Source organism: Lycorma delicatula, chromosome 4, assembly GCF_047948215.1.
Source record: "Lycorma delicatula isolate Av1 chromosome 4, ASM4794821v1, whole genome shotgun sequence".
NCBI classification, from domain to species: domain Eukaryota; kingdom Metazoa; phylum Arthropoda; class Insecta; order Hemiptera; family Fulgoridae; genus Lycorma; species Lycorma delicatula.
In genome coordinates this window covers 140,534,036-140,554,061 of record NC_134458.1, presented here as the reverse complement: position 1 = coordinate 140,554,061, position 20,026 = coordinate 140,534,036, and the positions used below count along the sequence as shown (strand labels likewise).

The 20,026-nt window shown below is 31.3% G+C and overlaps 1 protein-coding gene across 1 annotated transcript in view; it reads left to right on the top strand.

The window, feature by feature from the left end:
• Positions 1–1,183: 1,183 nt before the first annotated feature.
• Positions 1,184–20,026, top strand: part of LOC142322725 (UDP-glucosyltransferase 2-like) — a 22,845-nt gene continuing 4,002 nt past the window's right edge. The window contains exons 1-6 of the mRNA XM_075361801.1: positions 1,184–1,216; positions 2,316–2,492; positions 9,525–9,730; positions 12,680–13,148; positions 15,650–15,867; positions 17,059–17,289. Of these exons, the coding sequence (XP_075217916.1) occupies positions 1,184–1,216; positions 2,316–2,492; positions 9,525–9,730; positions 12,680–13,148; positions 15,650–15,867; positions 17,059–17,289 (1,334 nt within the window). The remainder of the gene's footprint in view (positions 1,217–2,315; positions 2,493–9,524; positions 9,731–12,679; positions 13,149–15,649; positions 15,868–17,058; positions 17,290–20,026) is intronic.

Genomic DNA, 20,026 nt, shown 5'->3' with positions numbered 1-20,026 from the left:
ACGCCTATTAAATATGACTTCCTTGTACGCATATACAAATTTTTAAAAGTACATATAATTTTATTTCACTAATAACTATTGATTTTTTGATTTTTTTTTTTTTATTGCTATAGAATTATTTCTTGTAAATTATTTTTACAACTAGAGGTTAATAATTAAGTCGGATTCGAACCGATGTCTTTTCCTTGAAAGATACAAATATTTTCAACCCTAAAACGAAAGATTTACAAAAAACCCAATACCCCGTACTTTCCTCTTTGATGTAACTATTCTAGCTATATTCGCCAGAAAAAGTTAAAATTACTAATATATTTCAAGGTATAGTTTCTTTTCCATTTTATAGTATTTTGATTTATACCAAACTGAAACGAATTCATAAATTCTCAATTGTTTCTTTTTTTGTAAAAGTAATTTTAATGAAACTGGAATCTTAACCACGCTTCATTAAAAATATTGAGGACAGACTTGATTCGTGATAGAAAAGTTATTTTGGTATTTACTGGAATAAATTATAATAAAGGAAAAAATTGAGACAAAATTCAAAGCTAATAAAGTTTGGATATGGCGCTTTATTTCTTTTAATGAGAAATTTTTTGTGATTTACTTGCTAAGGACGTTCAGCAAGAAATTTCAACGAAAAAACTTAATTGAATATAATTTGAAATAAAGTTTTGAGAAAAAAATCACAAAATTAAAAAAAAAAAGATGTTTTGTGCCACCTTTGAGTAGTAATTTGCATGTTAAAGATGCAATAAAGAAAATATTTCGTTACGGAAAAATTAAATAATTTAAAACATTTATTAGATTTTTTATTTAACTTTGACTGGTGTATCAATTCTCTCCCCATTGACATATGTTTATTAAATCAGTTTATTTACCAATTATTCATTTTTGTGAAAAATTTTAAAATTTAATCCTACACGTTGGAACATCTTCAAAAACACGATTAGGATGTTTTCAAAACAAACTTTCCAGTTGTAGAAATGCTAGAATGTAAATATTTCCAAAAAGAATAACAGATAAAAACGGTAGAAATATTTAACTATTAATTTAAAATCATTTTATGTGATTATTTATTAAGAATAACAAAATATTAATTTTGTTTATGCTAGGTTTTTTATTGTCATGCAGAGAGTTTCTCTGGGTGTCACAAAAATATATTATCTAATTGATAGTAAAAAACATGAGATTGAAAGCTTTCCCTAAAAATGCCAAGGTACATTTTTATTTGTTTTTCAGTTATATTTAAAAAAAAATATATTTTCTGTTATATTTTCATGCTCATGCATGACATGATGGAGTGATTTGGTATTATAATCAGTCCGCCATTTTATTTTTATATAAAAATCTATACTTAAGTTCGGAGAGACTAATCGTAAGCGTCTTGGTAATTTAGTAAAATATCAGAACTTAAATACCTTTGCAAATTACAAAATGGAGGCCGTTTATTTTTTAATCAGTTATATCTTCATAAACATTAGTTATTTTTAACATTTATGTTATTTGCTAAAATATTAAGGATATATTTAACAAAATGACATTTTATTTTTTAAAATCTGTAACAAATAGTCGAATTATGAAAGAAAATCGATTTGTTCATAATTATTTCGTCTATTATTGTCAGAAAATTATTTAATTTGATACTAATTTACAATACTAGAGTTAACAATAAATAAAAGCAATTAATATTTAATAGAATTGAACGCGACGTGAACATGCAAACACACAAAATTACATCAATTTTCTGCCATAACTCGGCTATTTGTTAACAGATTTTTAACAAATAAAATCTAATTTTGTTAAAAAATAAAAGGCTTAATATTTTAGCAAACATAAATTTTGATAAAACTTATATTTATGGAGATAAGTATAACGGATTGAAACATGGCCAACATTTTGTAATTTGCAAAGGTATTTAAGTCCGGTTTTATTACCAAGACGCTTGTGAAATAAGATTTGTCTATCCAAACTTGAGATATAAGTTTTTATATAAAAAATAACAAAATGGCGGACACTGGGAGAACAAAGGACAAATTGCAATTTTTGTATATTTTGTATATTGCTGTAGATATGTTTAGTATGATTTAGTCATAAATCATATTAATCATACTACTAGTCATAAATCATAGTCACTACACTTTCTAAATAGTGTTTGGCCTGAGAGTGGATAAGATGAACTATGTAAACTGTGATCAAGTGTAATGTTTTTGGAAGGCAATGTAATCTCAAATCTAGATTTGAGTTTGAGATTTTTTTATAGAAGTTCTTTGTATTTAAAAAGTTTCTTAATATTTTATGCTTAATTTATTTTTCAGATACAAAATACAGTAATAACATCTATTTTTATAATATTTGTGACTTGTAATGCTGCAAAAATATTCTGTATTTTTCCAATTGCATCATACAGTCACCAAAAACCAATGCTGGCATTAAGTCGTGCTCTAGCTTCTAGAGGACATAATCTTACTGTTATAACAACAAATCCTAGTCAGGTATAGTTCATTGTTATTTATTCACAAAATATATTTTAAATTCATATATTTTTTTATGGAACTTTACATTTTTCATAAATTTGGTTCTGGTTTTGTAAGTTCAAGTTGATAAAGTATTATGAAATACACACAGTAGAATGAATTTTATTAATTCTTTTTGAATTTTGAAAATTTAGGTTTTTCATACTTAGTTACCAGTAAATTAAAGACTGCAGCTTAGCTTAAAGACTGCATCAGGTTTTTTTTATAGTTCTATCTAGTCTGGATGAATGAGGTTATACTGCATTGCTTTGTCCTTAATGGATAAGACATTTCTAGTATTTGTGTAAAATTTAGTCAAATATTTTAGTTTACTGATGGAGTATTTACTAATCGGAATGTTCATAGGCTTTGTAAGTAAAATGTTTTCAAATTTATAACTGCTAAATACAATTTTCACGGACCTGAAAAGTTTTATAATCGCTAATGTTGGTTTTTTTTAAATAAAAGTTTATTCATGAAAATTATTAATGATGTCAGTGTAAAATGATTTTCCAAGAATAATATTTTTAATGAATGAAAACAATTAAGTTTATTATAAAGTTAAAAAACTAATCATAAGTTTAACATGTAATATTTGATAATATGAGCAGAATATTTTTAATTTATTTAAGTATCATGTTGCACATTAGATCCATGAACAGAGCAGACAATAAAGCAATCTAATGTACAATTTTTCTGATGTTTCAATGCACTGAATAATACGTATCCTTTAATAACCTTTAGAACAGAGATCTGGGTGAAATCTTTTGCTAGCACTAAGTAAAAGATGAAGAATTCAAAATATAAACTTTCACCATTATTTGATGAGAGATATGCACCTATAGAGAATGCCAGAAACTTCCTAGAACTCTCCCCCTCCCTCTGTGTGTTTGTGTATAATTTGTGTATATATATATATATATATATATATATATATATATATATATATATATATATATATATATATATATATATATATATACAGAGAGAGAGAGAGAGAGAGAGAGAGAGAGAGAGAGAGAGAGAGAGAGAGAGAGAGAGAGAGGAGAGAGAATTCATCTTATTTTTTATTGACTGTATTTACATAGTCAATAAATATAATTTAGTCAATAATATATTACAGTATGTCAATACATACTGTATTTACATTTGTAAGAAACAAATCTTCTTACTAATTTTGTTTTACATTGGATATATTTAAAACTACTGTAGTTACAAATCTCTCGGACCTGTTTCATCTTATTTCCCAGCTCAAATTACATAAGAAACCTTCAACTTTATTTCTTAATTTGGGATCCAAAAAGTAGAAGGTCTGAATTTTGGGTGAATTCTTTGCTAGCTGTACCTTGAAAACAGAGTTTTCATACTTATGTTTATATGAACTTTATTCATTATTTTCACCAGTAGAAAATATCCTGAAAGTTTGTTTCTTTGTGGGATACTGTATATCTTTGTATGGAAAAAATTTTGCATACATGATTTATTTTTACTCAGCAGGGACACATCTTGTCATATCATGTAATTATAATTCAATGGTCAGAATCTGTTATATTCCCACAACGCTTAAACATTTTTCTACAGACTAAATACTTTGTTAAACAATGTGTTTTAGTTGTTGTTCTAATAACTGACTTTACATAAACATTTCAACCTATTTCGATTGGGGTTATCTACCTCAGTTACAGGTTGGGTCTTATCTTCCTTAGTCATTAATTGATAACAGTAGGTCTACGCATCGCTGCACCTCGTAGCTGGCCAACCTTTGTAATAACGATTCAGTCTTAAGCTTATTACTCGGTTCTGTTTTGGTGCTTGTTGTGTTAACCATGGATTTGCCTACCAGTATTTTTGAACTGTAGGAGTTGTGCAAATCTAAAGAAAGGTGTTGATTTTTTTCCAAAGAGTAAATATTTTACCTAACTAAAATCAGTGTGACAGTGGGCATGAAACGACCCAGCATAACTGACAAAGTCGAGTGGAAGCTTGTGTTGCGGTCGGACGTATTGTTGTGCGCTCTGTCTTAAACTGTTTTTTTTTTCGGATCAACGGTTTTATATCTGATTTTTGGAATTGGGAATTGACGGTGGAAAATTTTCGGAAGTGTTTTAATATAATTTGGTGATTTTTGGTTACGGACTGACCTTTTTATTGAATTTTTTTCAATAAAAAAAATTTTTTATTTGAAAAAAAAAATTTTTATAAAAAAAATTTTTTATAAAAAATTTTTTATAAAAAAAAATTTTGTAAAAAAATTTTTTAACCTGAAAATTTTTTTTCAGGTTCATAGTTGACTGCTGGTCGCAGTGGTTAGTGTGTGTGTTAGTAGTGGTGTACCTTGAGTTGTTTTCAATTCGGGTGTAGCTTATCTGTAGTGGATGACATAGATAATTGTAACTGGCATCGACTGATAATATTGTTTATTATTATTCAAGTGATAAGCTTTTAATTAATTTAATTAATTTCAGTTGCTCAGAGACAAATTTTGCAAGCCAAGCAACAAGCTCTGGCTCGTGACGTCATTGAAATACAAGTAAACAAGGACTTGTAAAATTTTCAGAAGTTTTACGGTGTACTAGTAGAAATTTTTCTAAGTGTTTGCGATACTTTACACGGGCAAACTCCTATCCTCCATATCCCCTATAGTTTTTACCATAGAACCAAAATTCCCAAATATCTATCCGAAACCAAAGATTTCTGACCTTCTGACCCCCCCTCATATTTTGACCCCCCCCAAAATTTTTGACCCCGGATTTGGACACACACATTTTACTTCCCCCAACACCCCCCCTTAACACCCCCTAACAAACCCCCCCCACCAATTTGTTGGGGGGTACCCGCCCGTGTGGGGTATCATAGGACTCGGAATCAACCCCTGATTTCGAATCAGTCATGAGAAGACTAAGCTCGCTTCCAATAGAAGATAAGGCCTCTCCAGAGGCTGGGCCCTCGAGGGGAACTGCCGGAAAGAGGGATGGTGTTTCTGAAGTCTCAGAAGACATGGACATTGCAGGATTAAATCAAGGAAAAGCAAAGTGGAAGACAGTAGAGGGGAGAACCGCCAAGCGGCCGAGAGCAGGCTCATCAGAAGAGGAGGCCCCCCTTAATTTGAAGGAGGTTACGTACAGGGTGGGTAGTAATGCACTATTACAGCTTAGGCAACTAACTGGCAAGGCCAGTGTAACGACAATCAAGGCTCATGAGAGGGAGCTGACAGAAATTTATAAAGATTTACAACGAATAAATGATGAGACTCTAGACACAGTTGAGCAAAGTACGCAAACCGAAAGTCATGGCAGGAACGAGATGTCAGATATTCTAGATGTAGAGCTGACAGATGAACAACTGATAGACAGATTACCCACACGATGGTCAACCTGGGTAATGAACAGGCTGACCCAGGAGAAAGATCTAAGACCAGGAGATGACAGCTGTTTTTTCATCGATTTAAATGGATTAAAGCCATCCAGCCGGTATGCTGGGACGGCACCTGGGGCAATGATCTTACAAGACTCCACCATCCTCGAAGATGGAAAGATCACAAATACCGGAACTAGGTACACGGTAATCTATGATTCTAGAGGAGATAAGATAATGGCCTCTCATATTATAAAGGCCTTACGAAGAGGTGTAGGTAAGCTGGAGTCAGTTGTCTTTGTGGTTCCCAGTAGTCATACGACGCGTTGTGTATACTAACGAAGGTTCTACCCATTGATTTACAAATTAAACAAAGAACATTTAGATATAGGGGTATGTCCAAAGATGAGACTGAACGGCTAATTGATCAAGAGTGGCAGGATACATGGACACACTCTAGGGTTGGGGATTGGACCAGGCGACTAATCCCCAACATAAATATGTGGACTAGTAATAGAATAGGTAATGTAGATTTTTATACGACACAACTGTTGACGGGGCATGGCTCGTTCGGCCATTATCTGTTTAGAATTGGAAAAAGACCTACCCCACAATGTGTGTACTGCCCAGAGACTGATGATGCGGAACACACTGTGTTTGTATGCCCAAGATGGGCTCCAAATAGATGAGAAATTTCGGACAACGGACTTACACCTGAAAACCTCTTAAATTGGATGGTCTATAGTGACGATAACTGGGATTGGTTCCGTAGGTTTGCCGGGGAAATCTTACGCACCAAGGAAGAAGAGGACAGAAGAAGGGGTTTGTCAAATTAGGGTAGGGAGGACAGTCCCTCCGTGGAGGGCCCGTACGCCGTGGTGTGCGGGTTCCTGAGAAGGGGGGAACTCCTGGGGAGTGTGGGACAAATAAAAGATCGAGTCCCGGTTGGCGGTGCCGCTCCTGCGGGTGCCTTGGTGCTTAGTGGGGGCGGTACCGCTGATTAGAGGCAAAGACATAATGACCGAGACCCGGTTCCCTGCTGAGGGGATGGGAGGTGGCGTAGCCATACCCCGTCTCCGAGGTGGGGGATTGGAGGCAGGCGAATAAAATAAAATTAAAGATCCGAGACCGGGGGAGCTAACCTGCCGTGCCGGATGTACAACCGGTGGGCAGGGGACACTCCCTTAGAGTAAAAGGACACTCTCCCCGACTGAGTATACTAAATGGATATCCGGTCGGGGAGAGTAGGGGAAGAATAACTGACAAGTCGTGAAATGTGACATGGTGCAAAAGATTTGGGCCGACAGGGTATTCAACTGTTCTAAAAATTGGCTGGACCATTCAAGGTTGGGGTATGATAAAATTTTTATGTTTATCTATTGTTGGAGCCACAAACTTACGTCTCGAGTTCTGCGAACGTGAACTGAGCGTTACCACAAAACAGTGTTGTTGGGATATAAAGGATTTTGACCTAATTCAAGCTCTCCCATCTTAAATATGTTTTTAAGTTGTATGTTTCAATCGGTAATCTCAAGGGGAGTTGAATAAAAGTTTTTTTACGGTTTTTTCTCTGCTTAAATTAAAGTGTACTTATTTGAGTATTTGGTATATAAACCATAGCTAAATTACAGATTTTTTAATTTTTATAAAAAATCTGTTGCATTATGTAGCAACTGGCTATGCTGTATTAAATAAAGCATAACTACCAGTGACAACTACTAAAGTATTTAGTCTAGATGGCTGTGGTTTTTGTATTTTGAAGAGAAATCTTTGTTTTCCTTCTGTAATGATTAACCTGGAGACAAACTGTATCAAAAAAAGTAAACATAACTAAAGCGTGTATTTTTGTTGTCTCAGATTTTAAATTTGTATGCCGGCCTCTGTGGTGTGAGTGGTAGTGTCTCGCCCTTTCATCCGGAGATCCCGGGTTCGAATCCCGGTCGGGCATGGTATTTTTAAACACGCTATAAATCATTCATCTCATCCTCTGAAGCAATATGGAGATAAAATAGAAGTGTAATTTGAACCTGTCTATTCTTTATTTTTCAATTTATTTTTTCATCTTATAATGATGAAACCAAAAGGAATAACCAACATTCATGGTGAAAATGAACCTACTAAAAATTTTATTGTACATATAATCAAAACGTGGGTAGTTCACGACCTAGTTCGTCAGAAAGGAAACTTGATACAAGTGACATTAGTTTTGAAGAATTGTCAGCTAGTAATTTATTAGTTTTAAAAGTTTATTTTCATTATGAACTAGTTGTGAATATTGAAAAATTTAGAAGAGTAAAAAATTACAAAAGATTTAGCTTGTAAGTTAGTTGTATTATGTATGAACTGTAACAATAACTATTCATTTTGGACTTCAGAAAAGATTGAAAAGAGTAATTTGTTTCATGTAAATATTAGGTTTTATTATGATTTGAGACGTATTGGAAAAGGTGCTGAAGCTGGAAAAGTTTTATTTGTGATGCTGAATTTACCTAGGCCTAATATTTCAAATAGTATGTCAACCTTAGCTGAATATTCGATGAAAAAGGGAGCTGAAGAAGCTGCTGAAGAAAATTGTGGGGTTACAGATAGTATAGCATTTGATGAAACTTGGCAAAACTATGACTTCAAATCTTTGAATGGAGTATTTACAGCCATCAGTGTATTGACACTGAAAAGTTATGGATGTGGAGGTGTTATCTAAATACTGTAATAGGTATTTATCTGCAAAATCTGCAAATGAGAAAGAAGTTTTTTGGCATGAAGTTCTGCCAAAAAAATTATGAAGGGTGAAGTGGTGCAGTGGAATCTGCTGCAGTGTAGTATGTTTTAATTTTTCAGCTGATAAGAGAGGGATGCGATGTGTGTCCTCAACATTTCCTGCAATATGCAAAAATAATACTTATATTCCTATTGAAAAGTAAGAATAAATTATATCCAGAAGAGAATGGGTACGTATCTTGAAAGATAAGGAGTACAATACTGGAAGATGGGAAATCAATAAAAGGAAAAGGCAGGCTTATTGATAGTGTAATAAATAAATTACAGGAATATTATGGAAATGCTTTGAGAAGTAATATTACTGATCTTTCATCTATGAGAAAGGTAGTTTGGGCAATTTGGTTGCATAAGTTGTCTACTGATGCATCACCACAACATAAGTTTTGCTCATAGAATGGTGTACGGACAAAAAAGCTGAAGAAAAAATTACTTTTAAACCTATTTACAACAATATTTCAGCTCCAGATCTGCTATTTACATGGGTAAATGCAAAATATTAAAGAATCTTTCAACAACATTATATGGACAAGAATTCCCAATGTTTGTGGGAGATTGAAAATATATTTGTGGCATTGCGGTAAGATAGGTGGAAGTAGTAATTATACCTTGGAAGTAGTATGTAATAATTAGAAGAATTACTAAACAGTTTTGTATATGTTATGTTGATACATTGGTATTCTGTGATTTATATTTTATATTACACAATTTTATGTTTCATTCTGTTGTGTGTTTAGTTTTAACAATGATCACTAATGTCTATGCAATCATATGGCTGAAAGATTGATTTAATATACATAATTTAATATGTGTTTTAATATTTTAAAATATTTTTCTGTTTTTAAGTATTTAAAAACAAATTTGTTATTTTTATGATTTAAGGTACCAATAGAAAATCATAGAGAAATCAACATAAATCATTTATATAATTTAGATAATAAAGATCCTGTTCAATTTGAAGAGAAAATTGGTTTTACAACACAGAAAAGGCAAAAATCTGTAACTCAATTAATAAAGGCTTTTCCAGCTATATTTAAGTTTATGACTGCTTCTGTGTTTAATTCTTCACAAATACAAAATCTGATAAAGTATGCTATAGTATTTCTTATATAGACAGTATATTTACACTTCTAACTTTAAGTAAAACCTAACCTTCCAAAATAGTTAAAATTTGTTCAGTTCTTGAGTCATATTGCTGGATAGATTTTGAGATAAAAAAAGGCAAAAATTAAAATAATAAGAATGTTTAATGGAATCCAAAATCCATAATTCTATAAAATCGTTAACTTTGTTTATTGTTAATGTTTTTCTGTTTGAGAAGGTAATGTTTAAATCTTGTAAGTTAGTCACTCCTATCTGGAATTTTTGTGTGTTACGGTAGGCCCTGCTGGGCTAACAGTCAGCTATATCCTCCACCCTGACACTATTGTCCAATACTTATATATGATACTATTATATGATACTATTGTCCAATACTGGGGGCACTCTGTAACCACTGACCGATCTCTGGGTAGTTGCCTTGAACAATTGGTTCTTCCTAGTAGCTCTGGCTGAAGTATGAACCAGTCTCTGTAAGTCTTTCACAGCATCTCCGTAGCGTGTTCTGACGCTACACCACCCCCTCTGTTCCTAGCCAGTAGTGGCTTTATCATGTTGAAGGGGTATGTCCCCCTCCTCTTACTTGGTGGACTACCTCACCTTTAGTCGTTTGGCTCCATTCTTGCCCTCCACAGTCGCTCTGGGGGGCAAGCCCTCTTGTCATGTTACAGCGCTGGTGGCACCTGGGATGGGCAGATACTCTACTTCCTGTCTCGACATCATAGGCTCAGGGGCGACTTCCAGTTCTTCTGCTGGCTTCCCTTCCATTATTATGGAGACATCAGTAAGATAAAAATAATAATTAAATATCAATAATGTAGCTTGATAACTAACCAAGCTATCACTTAAAACTGATAACATCTGTAAATAATGTAAAATTATAATCAGTGCTGAGAAATAATATTCTATTTAATATTATCTCATGAGATGTTGGCTTGATTCATTCAAGCTTGTGTCCAGAGTGTAGGGCAATTGATGTGCGTAATGTCTTATTTGTCTACCCCAATTATGAAGCTGAATCTACTAAAGTAGATTTAGAGTTTGTGAGGATCTATTCTGGGTTTGATCTGCAAGTCAACTGAAAGGGAATGTAATATAGTTGCTGGCTTCCTGAGATTCTTAGCCCTGTGGAGGATGACTGAGGAGGTCTGATGCTGTTATGGTTGTATTGATAGAATAGCAACCATAACAGCTGGCTAGGGGCCTGCCTAGGTGCTTTGCCAAGTTAGGTGTTTTTGCATCAAGCCCCAGTTAGCTGAAATATTTGCAGTTAGGATGAGAATGGATGTGTAGAGAACCCTGTGATGGAGCTGCAGTGTTGGAGGGTGTAGGCATTGACCTCACTCCCGAAAGCAGACCAGAGCAGTGAGAGATAGGGTATATTTTCACTTGAAGCTTATTTAATTTTTTTAAATCAAGAGTGCTTTGAGTGAATTGAATTTGAGGACAAAATTGTGATCAACATTTGTTTTGTTGGTATGAGAATAGTATTTTTGGTGTTTAAAGAATCAAGTAATGATCTTAGTGTTTATTCTAATTGAAGTTAGATATGGGAAGAGGTTTTGCATGAAACCTCTTGCAAGTGCAGAGATTGCGCTTCCATGAATTGATTAATTTGATAGTTAAGGGTTGAAAAATTTGAAGTTATGGTAGGTGGTCATGGTTGGAAGAAGCTGTATGAAGATGATAGTAAGTTATGTAAATATACTGAGGATACCTCCTCAGTGTAAGGTATTACACTGTAATATCACTAGGAACAGAGACCTTCAGGGAACCTTCTCCTGTAGGGGTCAGGATGTGTAATTTTGAACTACTTGTATATTTATGATGTTTGAGTGTATTTAAATATACCATTTCTACTCTTTTTGTGTAACAAAGGTTTTTGTATACTTATTTTATTTTATGTTATGAGTATTGTTTTTAATACTGTATCATTTAATATTGGAACTTCACTCCAAATATGTAGTTTCACATGCCAAGTATTGAATGAATAAATAAATAAATAGTTCAAAGGTATTAAATAAATAAATAATTGAGTTCAAAGGCAATTAATCCTTACCAATTATTTTTCATATTTTATCAAATGTTTTATATTGATAAGATTTCTGCATTGACAAACAAGCATATGCAACTAAATTGGATGTTACCATAAAATTATATTAACTATACTGTGTTGGTTATAAAAATGTATTTATACTAATACTTTTTAAAGCTACATTATTCTAAATTTGTAAATTGTATATGAGTAATATGTGTGACGATACACTTGGAAACATTAATGAATATAGCTACCAATTATTGATCATTGTACTATTATTATTTCTGCTTAGAATTTAGACAAATTATATTATAATAATGACCATACAAATAAAATTATATAATTTTAAATTTTGTGCTAAATTGAGTGTACTCAATAATGCATTACTTTACATTTATAGCCTAGTGTTAATGATACAAGGAATATGTAAGATTGGAGGTCTGAAGAAGCATTTGTGTAATTAGTAACAAGTGTGCATGTTCAGACAGTCACTTAGTAAATTCAGTTGACCTTACAGACAGACTACATTTGACAAAAGCCGATATTTTAAACAAACAAAATAACAATGAAATGTATTGTTTGAACACACACTAAAGGGTTTTTTATAATTTTTCAAGGTAGATTTTATAAAAAGCAGTACTACCTATACTACCACTGATGGATATGTATAATTCTCTATAAAGATCTTCTGTAGGTATATATTTATATATTTAAAGTAATTTTAAAAAAAATTATATTTCATTATTCTGATTAATAAAATGAGAAATTAGTGAAAGTTTTATTTATAGGAATAAAACTATTCCTATAGTAATAGTAATTATTCTCATAAAATATTTAATTTAAAGCTACTATGAGCCACCTAAATAAATTTTGAGTAGTGAATAAATAATTTGTTTTACAGGGAGGTCAATGGAACAAATTTTGATTTAATGATAGTTGAACCCTTGGTTCTAACTAGCTTGATGATAGGATTTTCTGATCTGATTGGAAATCCACCAATAGTTGGCATTTCATCATGTATCCCACTATCAGTTGTTGATTTTGAGTATGGTAATCCAATAATACCATCATATATTCCAGAAATAGTGTCACCATATACAGATTCCATGTCATTGTTTCAACGAATCATTAACTTTTATGTTACATGGTATAATTTTTACATGTTAAATGTACATATACAACCACACCAAGAAAAAATCATGAGAGAACAATTTGGAAACGCTGAACGTTTTTTGAGGGATCTGGAAGTAAATAAAAGCTTGTTGATTGTTAGTGGCGACTTTTCTACTAGTTATCCAAGGCCAGTACAACCTAATACAATTTATGTCGGACCAATGCATTTACAAACAACCCCAGCTCCTTTACCAGAGGTTTGTATCAATTTATAATTATTAGTATCATTTCTGCTTTTCTTTCATATGCTGAGATTTATTAAAATTAACTCATTCTTTTTGGTGTACAGGTTGCAATATGCAATAAAAATTTCTACTTTTAATGGCTTATTAAAATATCCCTTTAATAATTATTGGCACTAGTAATAATTCAGTGGCCAAGTTATTTATAGGCTGTGGGATTATAGTAAATGGAAATCATATGTAATGTGATGCTGCTAAAAAATGTAAATTCATATCATAATGGTTTCGATCATTTTAGTAGCCATCTTCAGTGACTTGCTACTGCTGTTTTTCATTCTGGTTGGACTGAGACAGGTTTTCTTAAGTCAGGAAGACACATATTTAGGATGTCACATCCTAAATTATATTAATTATAACATTATATTAATTATATTAATTTAACATTATATTAATTATATTAATTTAACATTATATTTTTTCTGTTTATTATTTAATATAGTGTTGTTGGGTTTTATATGTATGTATATATTCATTATGTTGGGTATTTTTGGTGCATAAATGAAGAATATTAGTATTATTGTTGATAGATTTTTGTAGCGAAATTATGTGGTAATTTGCAAACTTTGATTCTATGTTGCTATAAAGTGCCTTAATTTTATCTTTATTTGATGTGTATCATTTATTTGTTTGATATAGATATTTTGCAGTTAAATTACTTTTTTTAACATATCATATTGTCAAAGTTGTTTTCAGCCATTTGATGGTTTTAAAAAAAATTAAACATAGTCAAACAGCAGCATATCTGTGATTTGAATTGTTTGTTGATTTAGTATATTGTTGTGTATGTATTTCATAATTTTTAAATGTGTTAATGTTATCTTTTTGTGTATGTGTAGAGCATCAAGGTTGTAGGTAAAATGTAGACACTACATTGTTGTGAAGGGATTTTAAGTGTTCATAGTATCTTGTTTAAAACTGCATCTTGTTTGCCAATATACAATGTGGATTAAAATAAATATTGCCTGTTTTAATTTATTTTATTTTTGACTACATATTTTACAATGTGACAAATTTTTAATGTTGTGTAATTTTCAAAAACATGTTTATTAACTGACTATGAGGAAAACCCTTGAAAGCACTTAATATAAAAATTGAAAAAAAAAAAAACAAAAAAACAATAAGATATGGTAAGAAACATTGTTAGATTCTGTACTGTTGGTGGAAAGCTAGGTCTAGGTTATAGCTTTTGTCTTTGATAAGTAGTACAGGGGAAGATATGGACAATACAGTAAAAAGAGAATTCATTTTACTAAGCTGATATGTGATATATATATATATATATATATATATATATATATGTCGGAGAGGGGAGGAGATTTGTCAGGGATTCAACGTTTTGTGTTTCACTCATCTTTATTATTACAAGTGGAGAATATATAAGATTATAATAGTTCAATTAATAAAAATGAGTAGATAACTCTTACAATGAAATAATTACAAATGATAATTATCACTTATCAATAACTCAGTAGTACACGAATTATAATATAAGATTAATTTAATTTAGAATTCAAATAATATTAAAACAACTTGCGATAGACCGAGGCTCAGGGAAATAACGAATTCGCGATCACCAGGACGTCTGTTTGATCTGGGTTCCAAAGCAAGACTGCCTTTTCTCAATATTCTCAAATAATATGCCTACTGCATATTTCCTTTTCCTTATTAATTTTATGATACCCCTATCGTCCTGGGATCCCGACTACGTTGACAACCATGTGCCTACCTAGTCCTAAGCCTACCGCAATAAAACAATTTAAACCTTATTTTACAAAATATTACAAGTAATAGTACATTTCTTAAAACTACTAAAAATACAGATATTCTAAAGAATATTCTCATCGTTTTGTCGGAAGATACTCCACTGTACTTTATTCTCCGACATATATATAATATTGATGGTTGTGGTTCTGTTTGTTGTTGTTGTGCACAAATTTAAAACAATGCAACTACAATGCATCTAAATCTCAAGATGGTATCTGAAACTATGCAACACTTGCCTTAATATTAGATTGAGATCTACTGAAGAAATTAAATTTTAATTTTATTGATTCTTTATTCTGTTTCATGTCTACTATTTGTTGTTTTAATAATGTATTCTGGCTTGAGGAACATACATTAAAGCTGTTCAAGCTTTACGTGAGCAGCCTTTTAAGTTGTAGCAAAATATATAAAATTAAATCAAACCAAGAATGTCATGTGTGGTAGAGTTAATGCAAGATCTGATTATACATTTACTTTGTATTGTTTGATACAATATTTAATAACTACTTTACAAGTGATAGGTATCCTGAAAATTGATTTTTATCATAAATATATTTTATAAATATGTATATTTATAAAATATATATTTATATATTTTTTTATAATCAAATTTTTATAATACAAATTTATTATTAATTAATTTATTATTTACCATCTTTAAAAATTTATTTAAAAAAATATAAACTGTGTAGGATCTTAAAAAATGGATGGATGAAGCTGAGGATGGGATTATATATTTTAGTCTTGGTAGCAACATGAAAATTACATCAGTGCCTGGTGAGAAAGGAAGTGGCTTCATTAAAGCATTTAAACAGTTAAGAAAAATAAGAGTGATGTGGAAGTGGGAAGCAGACGAAGAATTACCAGGTAGACCTGACAATATTATGGTAAAAAAAATTACTCGCACACACTCTCTCTCTCTCTCTCTCTCTCTCTCTCTCTCTCTCTCTCTCTCTCTCTCTCTCTCTCTCTCTCTCTCTCTCTCTCTCTCTCTGCATGTGTGTTTTTAAAAATATACTATAAAAAGCAAGGGATATATAATCAGAAAACGCAGCATAAATGAACTGTGTGGCACTGTGGTCACTGTTATGGTTTATTTATTAATGAATGTACTTAACAGCATGTAGGTGTACAGTTAAAATATATTTATAATATATAATTTAATATATTAAATATATTATTGAAAACCATTTAATATATTTACTGAAAAAAAAATACCCAAATTTGGATAAATTTAGCAACCTAACAGCACTATTCAAATAGGACATGCTTTTACATCATAATCATTGGTCAAAACATTGTATCATCTCTCATGTTTCAAACTAATAGCAGACCTTATAATCCTTTCTTTGATCATAAAAGGAATTATGGAATGATTTTAACTACTTCTAAATCAAGTGTACCAAATTCTTTGCATATATTATATTTATATTTCATCAATGCAAATACCAGTCCTTAAAATATCATGTAATGGATATTGTAAACACCAGCAACTTAATTACTAATAAATAATCCATGTGTGTGTTGTGTTCTGACTTGTTGAGATTCTGACTTGAGAAACAGTTACTCCTGAACCTGACATAGTTATTCTCATTATTCTCAAGGTTACAAAATCTCATTCCAGAATTACTAAGGAAAGTCAGGAGTGAATTGGTTTCCTGTTGCTGTCTTCAATGAGCCAAACATATTCTCATCAGTATGCCTATTAAAATGCAAAAGATGTTCAGAAATACTGAACTTTCCCTGAGTTCTATCAGGGACTGCTAATGGGTGAACTTCATTACTTAGTAGCAATTCTGAACAGTGTCTCCTTTATTTCTGAATTATTTATATACTTCCAGTCTTAATTGGTGGTTTGTCTAGTTTTTTGTTCTGACAGCTTCATTGTTGTCAGGTTTTTTAAATTTATATTGTATTTATCTTATGTAGGAACAGGCAATGAGTGTATTGTTAACATTCATTTGTGCTTGTTAGATATTTTATCATGTTGAGGTTTTCTATGTGATCTTCAGGTTGTGTGTTGAGAAATCTAGGGGTTATGGTCACTGAAATCTTATTTTTTATTAGCTTATAACTATCAAAGTGATTTACATTAATTCACATCTATTGCAGCCCATCCAAAGCTGAAATTGTTTATAAGCCAGGTTGGTCTTCAAAGCTTTCAAGAAGCTGTTTATAATGCTGTACCAATACTTGGTATACCAATGGTTGCTGATGAAGACTATAATACCATGAAATTAGTGAAAGTTGGTGCTGGATTATTTCTTGAATTTGAAGAAATAAATTATGATGTTGTTTATGAAAAAATAAAAGGGCTTCTTACAAATAAAAGGTAAATATTTTATAATGTATTACTCATCAAAGTTTAGAAAGCTCAGTTAATGTGAAGATTGGGGTGATGAATAGTTGGGATTGGCAGAGAGCCATGTATGATGTCAACACAACTATCTATGCGCACTGTATGGCAAATAATCTTTTTCCTATTGTTTATAAAACATGGAAACGAAAAATGCAAAATTAACATGAGCGCAACAAAATGATTGGCATTCTGTTACCTTACAGATATATTCCCTCCATTGTACTGTTAGAAGTCAAGTTAACAAAGTTAAAAAACTTCTCAACAATAGTTGAGAAGTAGTACATAGTACTAAACAATAGTACTACTGTTTAGTACTAGTACTATTTAGCAAATTTTGTTCATTATCAGTAGTACTGTCTTTGGATTATGGAAAATGTTCCTGCTTGTTTAAATTACTGTGGGATGTGTATATGTAGATGCATGTGATTTGTAGTTTGTGAGTATAAGCTTACTCCCTTTACCTTAAATCTTCTAGAATTGTTTAATATTTAAAAAAAAAAAATGGAGAAATGAAAAAATATAAAAATTTTAAAACTCAAATTGTATATTTCTGTTCATTTGTAATCAAAGTTATGAGTATTTCACATAAAATCTGTATTTTGATGTGCAAAATACATTATCTTGTTCTTTGTCCTTGAAAAACATATTAGTTATTTCTTGGAAAACTACCACCAATGAACATTTATTCTTCATAGATGAGTGTTTTTCACATTCTTTCCTTTTACTCTGAGAAGTAATATTTCGCTTTTTGCAATTAAGTATTGCTTTAATTATTGAGTTCCTTTCAATGATAAGGTACATAAATATACTGTAGTTATTAGTGTTTTAACTGTGTGTAATAGATTTAGGTTTTTCTATTTGCTTTTTAATATTTTATTATTTTTGTATTTTCAATGTACCTACATATATATATATATATATATATTTAAAAAAAAAAAAAAAAAAATATATATATATATATATATATATATATATATATATATATATATATATATATATATATATGACTGGAATAAAATGTTCAGCATTTTAAAAAAATTAGGGTTCAAATACAGAGATAGAAGAACAATTGCTAACATGTACAGGAACCAAACAGCAACAATAACAATTGAAGAACATAAGAAAGAAGCCCTAATAAGAAAGGGAGTCCGACAAGGATGTTCCCTATCGCCGTTACTTTTTAATCTTTACATGGAACTAGCAGTTAATGATGTTAAAGAACAATTTAGATTCGGAGTAACAGTACAAGGTGAAAAGATAAAGATGCTACGATTTGCTGATGATATAGTAATTCTAGCCGAGAGTAAAAAGGATTTAGAAGAAACAATGAACGGCATAGATGAAGTCCTACGCAAAAACTATCGCATGAAAATAAACAAGAACAAAACAAAAGTAATGAAATGTAGTAGAAATAACAAAGATGGACCACTGAATGTGAAAATAGGAGGAGAAAAGATTATGGAGGTAGAAGAATTTTGTTATTTGGGAAGTAAAATTACTAAAGATGGACGAAGCAGGAGCGATATAAAATGCCGAATAGCACAAGCTAAACGAGCCTTCAGTAAGAAATATAATTTGTTTACATCAAAAATGAATTTAAATGTCAGGAAAAGATTTTTGAAAGTGTATGTTTGGAGTGTCGCTTTATATGGAAGTGAAACTTGGACAATCGGAGTATCTGAGAAGAAAAGATTAGAAGCTTTTGAAATGTGGTGCTATAGGAGAATGTTAAAAATCAGATGGGTGGATAAAGTGACAAATGAAGAGGTATTGCGGCAAATAGATGAAGAAAGTAGCATTTGGAAAAATATAGTTAAAAGAAGAGACAGACTTATAGGCCACATACTAAGGCATCCTGGAATAGTCGCTTTAATATTGGAAGGACAGGTAGAAGGGAAAAATTGTGTAGGCAGGCCACGTTTGGAGTATGTAAAACAAATTGTTGGGGATGTAGGATGTAGAGGGTATACTGAAATGAAACGACTAGCACTAGATAGGGAATCTTGGAGAGCTGCATCAAACCAGTCAAATGACTGAAGACAAAAAAAAAAATATATATATATATATATATATATATATATATATATATGTAATGAGTCAGGGCTCACTTTCCTCACCCAATCATTTAGTTAAGGGACGGAGCCCTGTGGATCCCCAGGAGCCAGGTGAAGTATATTCAGGCTTTATAGAAGCTTGAAAAAGAAACTAAATTTCAAAAGACAGTAGTAGTAATTATTGTATCTAAAATTATAAAACTTATTTCTATTATCATGGTGTCAGAAATATAATAATGAAGTAAAAGGATTAATCTTTATTTTCTTTAATGAATATCCTTAACTCACAACTTTACCTCCAAGGGGGCTAGGGCCTAAGGCCTAGGCTTGCGGTTTAAAACGTTTAAATGTACAAATTTAAAACGTACAAATGTACCCTACAAATTTGAAAGCAATTGGTTCTTATTATGTGATGCTGTTACAAACAAACCAAATAAATCCACAGAAACTTTCAGCTTTATATTTATAAAATCTGTACTAATATGTTTTAGTAGCACTAAAACTTGTTATTTTGAGATTATTTCTATGAATTATTCTTGGCCGATCTAAGTATTCTTATTTTATCAGCGGAGTAAACCACTCTTGAAATAATACGGGATATCAAGCTGAAAGATTGAAAAAAAAAAAAACATTGAAAAATTCAATGTTTTATGATT